The following is a 12928-nucleotide window of genomic DNA, read 5'->3' on the forward strand; positions in this document are numbered from 1 at the left end:
TCACCCATTTTGAATAATATTGCATGAGTTCCTTGTTTTTCAATGCAGCATAGTATTCTATTGTGTGAATATATCACAGCTTCTCTATCCATTCATTTGTGGATGGGCACTTGGGTTGTTTCCAACTCTTTATTGTGAACAAAGCCGTGATAAATATGCTTTGAAAGATCTGGCAGAAAATAAGGCGTCAGGAATTGATGGTATACCAATTGACGTATTTCAACTAACAGATGTTTCCCTAGATGTGGTCACCAAGTTGTGCCAAGAAATCTGGAGAACAACCACTTGGCCAACTGACTGGAAGAGATCTATATTTGCTCCCATCTCAAAGAAAGGTGATCCAACAGAATGTGGAAATTATCAAACAATATCATTAATATCACATAAAAGGAAGATTCTGCTAAAGATTATCCATAAATGGCTGGAATAGCACATTAACAGAGAACTGCCAGAAGGTCAGGTTGGGTTAAGAAGGGACCTTGTTACTAGGAATATTGTAGCTAATATTAGACTGATCTTGGCTGAAAGCAGGGAGTACCAGAGGAATGTTTATCTGGGTTTCATTGATTATGCAAGGGCATTTGACTGTGTGAATCACAACAAACTGTGGCTAACTCTGAGAAGAATGGGAATCCCAGAACACTTTATCATGCTAATGCGAAACCTATACTTGGACCAGGAGGCAGTCATCAGAATAGAGACAGGAAACACTGCATAGTTCAAAATTTGGAAGGATGTATACCAGGGATGTGTCCTATCTCGATACCTTTTCAATCTGTATGCAGAACAGATTATTCAGGATGCTGGTCTCTATGAGGAGAAACATGACATCAGGATTGGAGGAAGATTCATTAACAATATGCATTATGCAGATGACTCAACCCTGGTTGCTGGAAATGAGGAGGACCTGAAGTGCTTGCTGCACAAGGTCAAGGACTGTAGCCTTCAATATGGATTGAAGTTCATTATCAAGAAGACAAAGATTTCACCACTGGGCCAACTGGGAGCATCATGATAGATGATGAAGATACTGAGATTCTTAACAGCTTTAGTTTGCTTGGCTCCACAATCAACACCCTTGGCACCAGGAGCCAGGAAATGAAAAGATATATTGTGATGGGAAAGTCTGCAGTTAGCAATCTCTCCGAAGTACTGAAGAACAATATCACTCTGGAGACTAAGGTGTGTCTGATACAGGCCATGGTCTTTGTAATCACTTGCTGTGTGTCAGAGAGCCGGACAATGACTACGGATGATAGAAAGAGAAATTATGCCTTTGTTCTGTGGTGTTGGAGAAAAGTATTGAATATACCATGGGCTGCTAAGAAAATGAACAAATTCATACAGGAGAGGGTGAAACCAAGCTGGTCCTTGGAAGCAAGGATCCTGAGGCTTCATCTGACATACTTTGGTCATGTTTCAAGGAGGGACCAGTCCTCGGAAAGGGACATCATGCTTGAGAGGGTGGAGGGACAGTGTCGGAGAGGAAAACACTCTATGAGGAGGATTGCTTCAGTGACTTGGGTAATGGGGGTAGGTGTGTCGGAGGCAGTGAGATTGGCACAGGATAGAGCAGGTTTTAGGACTGTTGTACATGGGGTCACTCTGAGTCACAGGCGACTCGATGGTACATAACAACAACAACAACAACAACCTTTTGATTTTTAGTCTTTGTCCTTGTTTCTTGTGTGTAGACAGGATATTGATAGGTTATATTTTCTTATTCATTCTTTTTCTATTTTTCCCTTGGCTGGAGCATTTAATCCTTTCATATTGAGTGTCATTATCACAGAAAATGATACCTGGGCTGAGGTCAGTGATATGGGGAGCCGGATTTAGGTCTTTATTGTGATTGTGTGACTGAAAATTTCCTACACGCTAACATGTCTAGTATCTCCTACTTACTTGAGTTATGCTGGCCTATAGACTATAAGATTTCACAACCTAGGCCCAGAGATAAATGTGACATTAACTGTTATATACTAAATAGCTTCTTAATACACAGGCCTTGTAATTCACAGTTCTGTGAACTTCAATTTCAGTAACTTCAGAAGGGCAGTGGTACATTTTAACTTACTTGTTAGTCTGTGTATATCTTCCGCAGGTGAGTTGCTAGGAAAGAGAGATTTTACTGAATCCAGCCATTGAAAGCTTTCTGAATTCATGGAAAAGAAGATTGTTAAATTTTATTCTTAAAATATCATAATGAAAATTATCATTTGGTCTGTGGTTTTCTTAGGGATGACAATCAGTGCTTTTGAATGTGCAAATGTGGAATGATTTAGATGTGCTAACACCACCAACAAGGAAAAAAGTACATTGACTGGTCTGTGTGCCTGGGGACACCTGAGAACACATCTTGTACTTTTGTGTCTGAAAGCAAATCTGTATGCACTATTCGTCCAAATGTGTATCTAGTGGTAAAAAAAAAAAGATATTGTAGGATTTTAAAGATCTTTGATATGCTACTGAGTTTAAGAAATTATTTAATTTTATAATATTTATTTACAGCTATATCTGCCTCCAGGAGCCAGGGAAGCCACGCTTGGCCTTGGGTTGAAGGCAGCAGCGGCTTCAAGCCCAAAAGGAGAAGAGGAGGGAGGAGACAGCCATAATCACCCAGGTTTGCTCCACCTAGGTGGCTGTGATCCTTTGGCCAGAGAGGATGGTGCTGTGTATATGGGAGTTGTGTTGTGGCGGTCCCTGGAGAAAGGCGACTCTGCCTCCAGGAGCCAGGGAAGCCACGCTTGGCCTTGGGTTGAAGGCAACAGCGTCAAGGACTCTCCTTCATAGGGTCGCTATGAGTCACCTGCGACTCAACAGCACTTAACAACAATAACATCAACAGAGAGAGAGAGAGATCAGCTGGCCCAGTGAAGAGAAAACGATGTGACCAAGACAAAGGTGGGTGACTTTTAGTTCGCGGCCCTCAGGCCAGTCTTTCATTGTTTTTGTTCAGACATTCCTCTAGGTCGTATAGCCCTGGTGTACAAGTTACCGTCCCACGGTCACTTGTGGTTGCTGTGAGGCTGAACACTGTGACACGAATGTGTCAAATGTGTTAATGGTTGGCTACCCAATGTGGACTGAAAGTGGGGTGGAGCTCCCCAATTAAACAAGCGTGGAAGGAGGAGTGGCATCCACTTCCATAATAGCTTGCCTCCGGAAACCCTATGAACTTTGAGAGAGGATGAAAGGCACCTAAGCGTCAAGGAATCGCCTTCATAGGGTCGTCTGCGACTCGACGACACTTAACAACAACATATTATATTAATAATTAATTTAATAAATTATGCCCTGCCAACATTAAAATAATGGGCTCATTGGTAGCATTATGATAGATGGTGAAGAGATTGAGATTGTTAACAGCTTTTGTTTTCTAGACTCCACAATCAATGCTTTTGGTACCAGCAGCCAGGAAATCAAAAGATGAAGTGCATCAGGAAAGTCTGCTGTCAGGGACCTCTTCAGAAGACTGAAGAACAATGATGTCAGTCTGGAGACTAAAGTGTTCCTGATCCAGGCCATTGTTTTTACAATTGCTTGCTATGCATCAGAAAGCTGGACAATGGCTAGGGATGATAGAAACATAATTGATGCCTTTGAGCTGTGGTGCTGGAAGAGTATTGAATATACCATGGACTACCAGGAGAACAAATAGGTTCAGTCTAGAGAGGGTGAAACCAGGCTGCTCCTTGGAGGCTGGATTCTGAAGCTTCATCTGACATACTTTGGGCATGTTGCAAGAGACCAGTCCTTGGAGAGGGATAGCGTGCTTGGAAGGCTGGAGGGACAGCACAAGGGAGATGGATTGATTCAGTGACTAGGGTAATGAGGGTAGGTGGGTCAGAGACAACAATGTTGGCACAGGATAGAGCAGGTTTCTCGGCTATTGTACATAACTGAGTTGCAAGAGAATTGATGGCACATAACAAGAAGCAAACAACATCAAAATAGAAAAAAAATCTATTTGGGAGCTCTGGTAGCTCAGTGATAAGAAGCTGTGCTGCAATCTCAAAGGATGGTGTTCAACTCGACCAGCAATCTGCTCCTGTTGCCTCTAAAAACCATTGGAGGGTCAACTATCAGTCAGCTCTGACTTGACAACACACAGCAATAACAGTGAGGTACTGTCACAATGATTTGTCCAATATTCTAAGAAAGTCATTCAAACACACAATACCTTTTAGTAGGTAGATTTTTGTTTTGCCTGGGCGCTAATCTAAATCTTTCCTTGTGCTTTTCAAATCTAATTCATCTTTGTCCACTTTAGGTTAAGATGGGAAAGTTCTCGTTAGCTACTCAGATTTCCCATTGGTCTTAGAGATGAGGGTCCTACCTCCCAGTCAAGGACAGAGGCTTGCCACTGGGCAATCTTGTCAATATTTTCCAAACGTCGCTTGCGCTCGTTGATCTGCTGGGTCACATTTCTCATGACAGCCAGAGCAGCTGCCACATACCTGTAGTCACTGTGAAAACACGAGTGAAAAGTGAATTAAGAGTGTGCCGAAGACTGGCTGGTGTTAACTTTAACACTCATTCTCCTGCCCAGATTTTTCAGATTGAAATATGGTGTGTAAAGAACTCAGAAGATTGAAAAATGACTGAAAATTCAGTCTTAATACATTTTTGAAGGAATGGAAAATATTTTACAGTTACTAATCTGCTCATCTTCCAGCACTGATTGGGGTTGGGGGGAGGGGAGAGGGGCAAAGAGAGAGAGAGGGAGGGGGAAAGAGGGAAAAAAGGAGAGAGGGAGGGAGGGAGAGGGTAAAGGAGGAGAGGAAGAACGGAGGGGAAAGGGGAGGGGGAGGGGAGAGGAGAGAGAAGAACGATGCATTGCAACCCTTTTTATTTCATAATATTTTAAGTGTGAGGTGGTGGGCTAAATATGAGCATAAGAAAGGAGTTTTTAATATCAAGAGCAAATATTATGCAGCAGCACCTCCTTTTATCTAGATCTATTCTGGATCATGTATGACTTCTGCATACCTGCCAGGATTATGGGTCTCAAATGTCACAATATTTTATCATTTCCTATGATAAACTGCTGTCAGTCTATTCTGTTTCGATATACTTGTGTTGGAAAATTGTTCTATATTATGACCTTTAATGAATGTTAGCTACTGTTTTTCTTCTAGATCCTACTTAACAATTTTTAAGTCTCCTTGAAGCATACTGACTAGAAATTGAACCATTCTCAACCTGTCCTTTAAAAAAATTTATTTTTTACTCTTTTACAAAATCATTCACTTTTGCACAGTAATTAATATTTGTAGTTTCCTTAACATACATTTTGTTGTATAGAATACTTTCTAGATATTCTTTTATATAATTACTATTTATCTGAATTTCTTCTCCTCTCCTCAAGTCTCCCTTGCACCTTACCTAATTGTTCATCCTCCATTGCCTAACTAGTATCTGTTGTTCTGGTAATTTCCTATTGCTACTTCTGCATCTGTTCTATCCTTTCTTTTAAAAAAGTTATATGTATCTTGTTGCAATGTGCTAATTGAAATATCCTTATTGTACTTATCTTGATTCTTCCCAGGTTTGATCCTCTTTTATCCTGATTCTTGACATGTTCATTGTGTACACATTCTATTTCCATTCTCCACTTCATTTACACCAATCCCTCACTTACCCTCCTATTTCAAATACTGATCTTATGAAGTATTTGTCCTTTGGTGACTGAGTTCTTTATCTTCTCCCTCTCGCAACTCACAACCCCTCAGTTATTCTATTTTCACAATAGTGGCCTTATGCAGTACTAAATTATTCCACTCAACATAATGTTCTCTATATTCTCTTATTTGTGTCATATTTCTTTAAATTGCTTTCACGTGGTTCAAAATCAGGAAGCGGGTCTGCCAGGGATGTATTCTGTCTCCATACCTTTTCAAGCTGCATGCAGAACATATCATCTGGGACACTGAGGTGTATGAGGAGGAATGTGGTATCAGGATTGGTAGAAGACTCATCAACAACCTGTGTTATGCAGATGACACAACCCTGCTTCCTGAAACTGAGGAGGACCTAAAGTGTTTGCTGCAGAGGGTCAAGAACTGCAGCCTTCAATATGGATTGAAGCTCAACATCAAGAAAACAAAGATTCTCACCACTGGACCAATTGGTAGAATCAGTATGGATGGTGAAGAGATTGAAATAGTTAACAGTTTTAGTTTGCATGGATCCATAGTCAACACTCTTGGTACCAGCAGCCAGGAAATCAAGAGACAAATTGCACTGGGAAAGTCAGCTGTCAGGGACCTCTCCAGAGTACTGAAGAGCAATAACATCAGGCTGGAGACTAAGGTGCACTTGATCTGGGCTATAGTCTTCGTAATTGTGTACTATGCATCGAAGAGTTTGGACAGTGACTAGGGATGATAGAAAGAGAATTGATGCCTTTGAGCTGTGGTGCTGGAGAAGAGTATTGAGTGTACCACGGACTGCTAAGAAAAATACAGATTCATCCTGGAGAGGGTTAAATTGGGCTGCTCCTTGTAGTCAAGGATTCTGACATACTTCGGGTATGTTGCAAGGAGGGACGTTCCTTGGAGAGGGACATCATGTTTGGGAGAGTTGGGGGACAGTGCAGGAGAGGAAGACCCTCGACGACATGGATCGATTTTGTGATTGGGGTGGTGGGAGTGTGTCAGAGACAGTGAGGTTGGCACAGAATAGAGCAGGGTTTAGGGTTCTTGTACATAGGGTCACTATGAGTTGCAAGTGACTCGACAGCACATAACAACAACTACATTACATTTTATAATATTTTATAAATACTTCATTATTCTCTAGTGCACAGTTTTTCTGTCCATTCGTTTGCTCAGAGCATTTATGTTGTTTCTATTTTCTTGTTATTGTGAATAACACTGCAATGGATATAGGTGTAAATATCCCCATATGTGTCTCAGGTCTGATTTCCTTAGGGTATATTTCCAGCAATGGGATAGTTGGATCATAGAGGATTTCTATGCTCAGCTTTTTGAAGAAACATCACACTGCCTTTCACAGTTCTTGTGCCATTTTACAATCCCACCAGCAGTGCATGAGAGTTCCAATCTCTCCACATGCTCTGCAACATTTATGCTGTCCTGGTAAACTTTGCCACTGGGTTTGTGATTGTAACTCTTTGTTTTTTGATTTGCATCTCTCTAACTTCCTGTGATTCTGAACATCTCCTCAGCAATTTGTTGGCCAAGAGTTTTTTTCATGTATTTTTCCTTTTTTGTAATTGATTTATCAGTCTTTTTCTTGTGGAGGTCTTGTACTATTCTGTAAACATGTTATGAGAACCTTCTCTGAAATTGAATTGCCAAATGTTTATTCCCGGTCTATGGGCTTTCTTTACATCCTCTAAGAAAACAGGTTTTATAAGCACAGATTGACATTGTTGTATCTTAAAAAAAATTACATATATACATATTTAGAGGAATTAAAAGACAAATGTCAAATTTAGATGACTTTTCAAGTATCAAATAAAAACAAAATGTCTGAATATTTTTGCATTTGTTTAATAAAAATAAGATAATATATTTGTTGGATTAAAAAAAAGAAAAAGGATTAGACCGTGAAAAAAAACGAAAACAGGTTTTTATGCACATAGGCATTTGATTTTTAGAAGTTCACACTCATCCTTTTTTTATCCTTTACTGGTTGTGCCTGTTTTCAAGGCTATTTACACCATAGATTGGGGCATCTAAATTTGTTCTTAGTTTTTACTTTGATGATATCTATGATTTTTTTGTTTTACCCCTAGGCCTCTAATCCACTTTGAGTTAGTTTTGTAAATGGTGAGAAATGTGGATCTTGTTTTAGTTTTTGGCAGATAGATGCCCAGTTTTGCCAGCAAAACTGTTAAAGAGGCTGTTAATTTTTCCATGTAATATATTTTGTTCCTGGTCAAATAATTAATTGACTCTAAGTAAATGGATTGATTCCCAGATTCTTGATTCTATGTCCTGTTCTATGTGTCTGTCATTGCACCATACTCTCTTGCTTGCTGTGGTTGTGTAGGTGATTTTAAAATCAGAGAGTATTAAACTTCCTACTTTTTATTTTTCAGAAGAACTTTGCTGTTCCCAGTCTCTTTCCTTTCCAAACAAAATTACAAATCATTTTGATTGGGGGTTTTTTGGGGGCTGTCTTTCTATGACCTGTTACATTTCTTCCTTTGTGATGGATCTGCCCAAGTGTTCCACTTTGGGTAGAGGTTGGGTTTCTAGAAATTTTTCTATTTCTTCTGGGCTCTCATATTTGTTGGAATTAGCTTTTCATAATACTCTGTTAGTACAGTTTTTAATTTCATCTGGCTTTGTTTTGAGGTTGCCTCTCATTTCTTATTTGAGTTATTGGTGCCTTTTTTCTTGTTTTGCTTTTGTTAAGTTTGCTTATTTTGTTGACCCTTTCAAAAAATCAGCTCCTGGTCATCTTCTTTTTTTAATTTACAATCACTATTTTTATTGCAGTATTAGCAAAAGTTTGCAGAATAGTTGGATTTTCATTCAATCATTGTTGGACATTCTCCTACCTCCCCACCTCCCCAGTTCACTTTTTAAAAAATTTTTACTTTATTATTTTGTGTGGGTACCCTCAAATCAGATCTGACTAGTCCTGGAGAAGATTGTCCCTCTTTCTCCAGCAGAGCATCTGGTAGATTTGAACCGCTTACTTCTTGGGTTGCAGTACAGCTTCTTGCCACTAGGCCACCAGAGCTCCTTTCCAGTTCACTTTTTAAAAGATTTTATTTTTGTTTTATTATTTTTGTGTGAGTGTACCGTCAAATCAGATCTGACTGGTACAGGAGGAGATTGTCCCTCCTTCCTCGGCAGAGCATCTGGTCCCAGTTCACTTTTTTAAAAAACATATTCATTGTTGCATAACTTCCTCCCCCAGTCCACTTTGCTATGCGTTTCTTATTCTGGACTGTTGTACAAATAATGCCTAATCATATATTCCTTTTAACCCATTGTTTCCTTCACCTGTTCCAATGCAGTGTCCCTTATTTATCCCCTCTTTTCTTATATTCTCCATAAGCCCCTTATCAGTTCTGTTTTATAACAGTGGCATTATACAGTATTTGTCCATTTGTGACTGAGATATTTCACTCAGCATAATGTCCTCCAGGGTCATCCACATTGTATAATATGTTATGAGTTCCTTGTTTTTCGGTGCTGAGTAGTATTCCATTGTGTGAATGTAATACAGTTTTTCTATCCATTCCTTTGTTGCACTTGGGTTGTTTTCATCTCCATGCTATTGTGAATAACACAACAATAAACATGAATGTGCACGTATCTATTTGGTTGACAGCTCTGGTCGCTTTAGGGTATATTCCTACTAGTGGAATTTCTGGGACAAATAGTATTTCCATTTCCAACTTTTTGAGAAAGTGTCATACTGCCGTCCAGAGCGGTTGTACAATTTTACACTCCCACCAACAGTGAATAAGTGTTCTTGTTTCTCCACAACCTTGCCAGCATTTGTTGTTTGCTGCTATGTTAAATTTTGCTATTCTTACTGGTGTGAGATAATATCTCAAAGTTGTTTTTATTTTAATCTCTCTTAGAACTAAAGATTTGGATTTTTTTTAATGTGTTTGACTGCCATCTGAATGTCTTCTTTGATGAAGTGTTTGTTCATATCATGTGACCATATTGCGACTGGATTACTTTTTCCTTGTTGACATGCTGTAATATTCTATAAATTTTATGAGTCCCTTATCAGATATGTCATTACCAAATATTTTTCCCCAGTCTGTAGGTTTCCTTTTTAAACTGTTGGAGAAGTCTTTTTATGTGCATAGGGATTTGATTCTTAGAAAGTCTCATTCATCTACTTTATTTTTTCCTGGCTGTATTTTTTTCAAGATGCTTGGAAGACTGTTCATATTGTGGATTTGGGCCTCTAGAGTTCTTCCAAGCTTTTCTCTGATGAAGTTTATTGTCTGTGGTTTTATTCCCAGGTCCTTGATCCACTTTGAGTTGGGTTTTGTGTATAGTGTGAGATGTGAGTCTTGCTGTAGATTTCTACAGTTTTTCAATTTTGCCAACACCATTGTTAAAGAGACTTTCCTTTCTCCACTTAACTAATTTTGGCTCCTTGTCCAAAATCAGTTGACCATCGATGGATGAGCTGATTTCTGGGTTCTCCGTTCTATTTCATGGATCTATGTGTCTGTCATTGTACCAGCCGCATGCTTTTTGAGATCAGGGAGTGAGATACCTCCTACTTTGTATCTCTTTTTTAGTCTCTTGCTTATTTGGGCCCCCTTTCCATTTCAGATGAAATTGGAAATTGCCTTTTCCATCTCATTGATGGAATTGGTATTTTATTGGGCTGGCATTGAACTTGTAGATTACCTTTGGTAGAATTGTCATTTTCACAATATTGAATCTTTCTATCCATGAGCGTGGTTTATTCTTCCATTTCTCTAGGCCCCTTTTTGTTTTTTGTAGTAATGTTTTGTAATTTTTTTGAATAGGTCTTTTGTGTTCCTAGTTAGATTTACTTCCAAGTATTTAATCTTGTGGCTAGCTATTTTGATGGGTATTGTTTTTCTTAGCTCCATTTCTGTATTTTCTTTGTCACTGTAGAGAAATCCAATTGATTTTTTTTCTCAATTGATTTTTGAAAGTTGATAATGTTTCTTGCTGCTTTGCTGAATTGGTTGACTATGTCAGGGAGTATTCTCACTGAGTCTTTAGAATTTTCTAAGTATACAATCATACCATCTGCATATAGAGATAATTTTTCCTCCTCTTCACCAATTTGGATACCTCTTATTTCTTTCTCTTGACTTACTGCTCTCACTCAGAATTTTGATACAAAATTGAATAGGAGAAGAGACAATGAGCATTCTTCCTTAGTTCTTGTTCTCAAAGGGAATGCCTTTAATCTCTCTCCATTGATAACAATGCTGGCTTTATGTTTTGTGAATATTCATTTTACTATGTTGAGGAAATTCCCCTCTATTCCTATTTTGTTGAGAGTTTTAATCAGGACAGGTTGTTGCATTTTGTCAAAGGCCTTTTCTACATGAATTGATAGGACCACGTAGTTCTTTTTCTTTGCTTTGTTAATGTGATGAATAATGCTGATTTTTTTTTTTAGGTTGAACCATCTTTGCATGTTGTTTTTAAGTGCTGTCGAGTTATTTGTGACTCATAGTGACTCTATGTACAAAAGCCCTAAAACCTACATTATCCTGTGTCAACCTTATTGTCTCTGACACCCCTACCACCGCCACCCCAGTGACTGAATCAATCCATCTCATTAAGGGGCTTCCTCTCTTGTGCTGTCCCTCCACCATCCCAAGCATGATGTCTCTCTCCAAGGACTAGTCCCTCCCTCCTTTCAATATGCCCAAAGTATGTCAGACAAAGCTTCAGAATCCTTGACTCCAAGGAGCAGCCTGGTTTCACCCTCTCTAGGATAAACCTATTTGTTCTCCTAGCAGTCCATGGTGTATTCAATACTATTCTCCAGCACCACAGTTCAAAGACATTAATTCTCCTTTGAGAATTGTCCAGCTTTCTGACACATAGCAAGTAATTGAAAAGACTATGATCTGGATCAGACATTCCTTAGTCTCCAGACAGATATCATTGCTCTTCAGCATTGCGGAGAAGTCCTGGACAGCAGGCTTTCCCAATGCAATTTGTCTTTTGATTTCTTGGCTGCTGGTACCAAGAGTGTTGATTGTGGAGCCAAGCAAACTGAAGCTGTTAGCAATCTCAATCTCTTCACCATCTATCATGATGCTGACAATTGGTTCAGTGGTAAGAATCTTTGTTTTCTTGATGTTGAGCCTTAATCTCTATTGAAGGCTGCAGTCCTTGACCTGTAGCAAGCACTTCAGGTCCTCCTGTTTCAGCAAGCAGGGTTGTACCATCTACATAACACAGATTGTTGATGAGTCTTCCTCCAATCCTGATACCACATTTCTCCTCATAGAGACCAGCCTCTCAGATGATCTGTTCTGCATGTAGATTGAAAAGATAGAGATAGCACATATTCCTAGAGTATACCTTTCCTGATTTTGAAGCATGCAGTGTTTTCCTGCTCTGTTCTGACAACTGCTTCCTGGTCCAAGTACAAGTTTCACATAAGCACAATTAAGTGTTCTGGGATTCCCATTCTTCTCAGAGTCTGCCATAGTTTGTTGTGATCCTCACAGTTGAATGCCTTTGAAACACAGATAAACAATCCAGTGGTACTCTCTGCTTTCATCTAACATTTGATATAATCTCCCTAGTACCACAGCTTCTTCTAAACCCAGCCTGAACTTCTGGAAGTTCTCTTTTGAAGTTCTGTTCCAGTAGTTTTTGGATAATCTTCAGCAGAACCTTGCTTTCATATGATATTAATGATATTGTTCGATCATTTCCGTACTCTATTGGGTCACCTTTCCTTGGAACAGCACAACTTGGAGAGTCATCCATGGTAGCGTCTGTTTGTTGAAATCTGTCAATTGGCATGTCATCAATTCCTGGGGCCTTGTTTTTTGCCAGTTCTTCAGAGCAGCTTGAACTTCTGCCTTCATCACCACAGGCTCTTTTGCTCATGCATTGTTTCATGAAATTGTTCTGTATCCACCAATTCCTTTTCGTACAATGACTATACTCTTTCCATCTTCTTTTAATGCTTCCTGGGTTATTTAATAGTCTGTTGAAAGCATTCTTAAGTACTGCAGCTTGAGGCTTGAATTTGTTCTTCAGTTCCCTCAGCTTAAGAAATGCTGAGTGAGTTTGGCCCTTTTGGTTTTCTGACTCCAGCTCTTTGCACATTTCATATTTTACTTTGTCTTCCTCGCCCTGCCCTTTGGGATCTTCTGTTCAGCTTCCTTCTTTCTTTCTTTTTTTAAAATGTTATTTTATTAATTTTAATGAACATTTACAGAGATTTTGGATTTCCATTCATT

The 12928-nt window shown here is 39.2% G+C and overlaps 1 protein-coding gene across 1 annotated transcript in view; it reads right to left on the reverse strand.

Moving 5' to 3' along the window:
* The window catches only part of ARHGEF9 (Cdc42 guanine nucleotide exchange factor (GEF) 9), a 693374-nt gene that overhangs the window by 271331 nt on the left and 409115 nt on the right, over positions 1-12928 (reverse strand). Inside the window, exon 6 of the mRNA XM_006901889.1 lies at positions 4340-4469. Within this exon, the coding sequence (XP_006901951.1) occupies positions 4340-4469 (130 nt within the window). The remainder of the gene's footprint in view (positions 1-4339; positions 4470-12928) is intronic.

This window comes from Elephantulus edwardii, unplaced genomic scaffold (genome assembly GCF_000299155.1).
Source record: "Elephantulus edwardii isolate Elephantulus edwardi_28Jun2011 unplaced genomic scaffold, EleEdw1.0 scaffold00349, whole genome shotgun sequence".
Taxonomy (NCBI): Eukaryota; Metazoa; Chordata; class Mammalia; order Macroscelidea; family Macroscelididae; genus Elephantulus; species Elephantulus edwardii.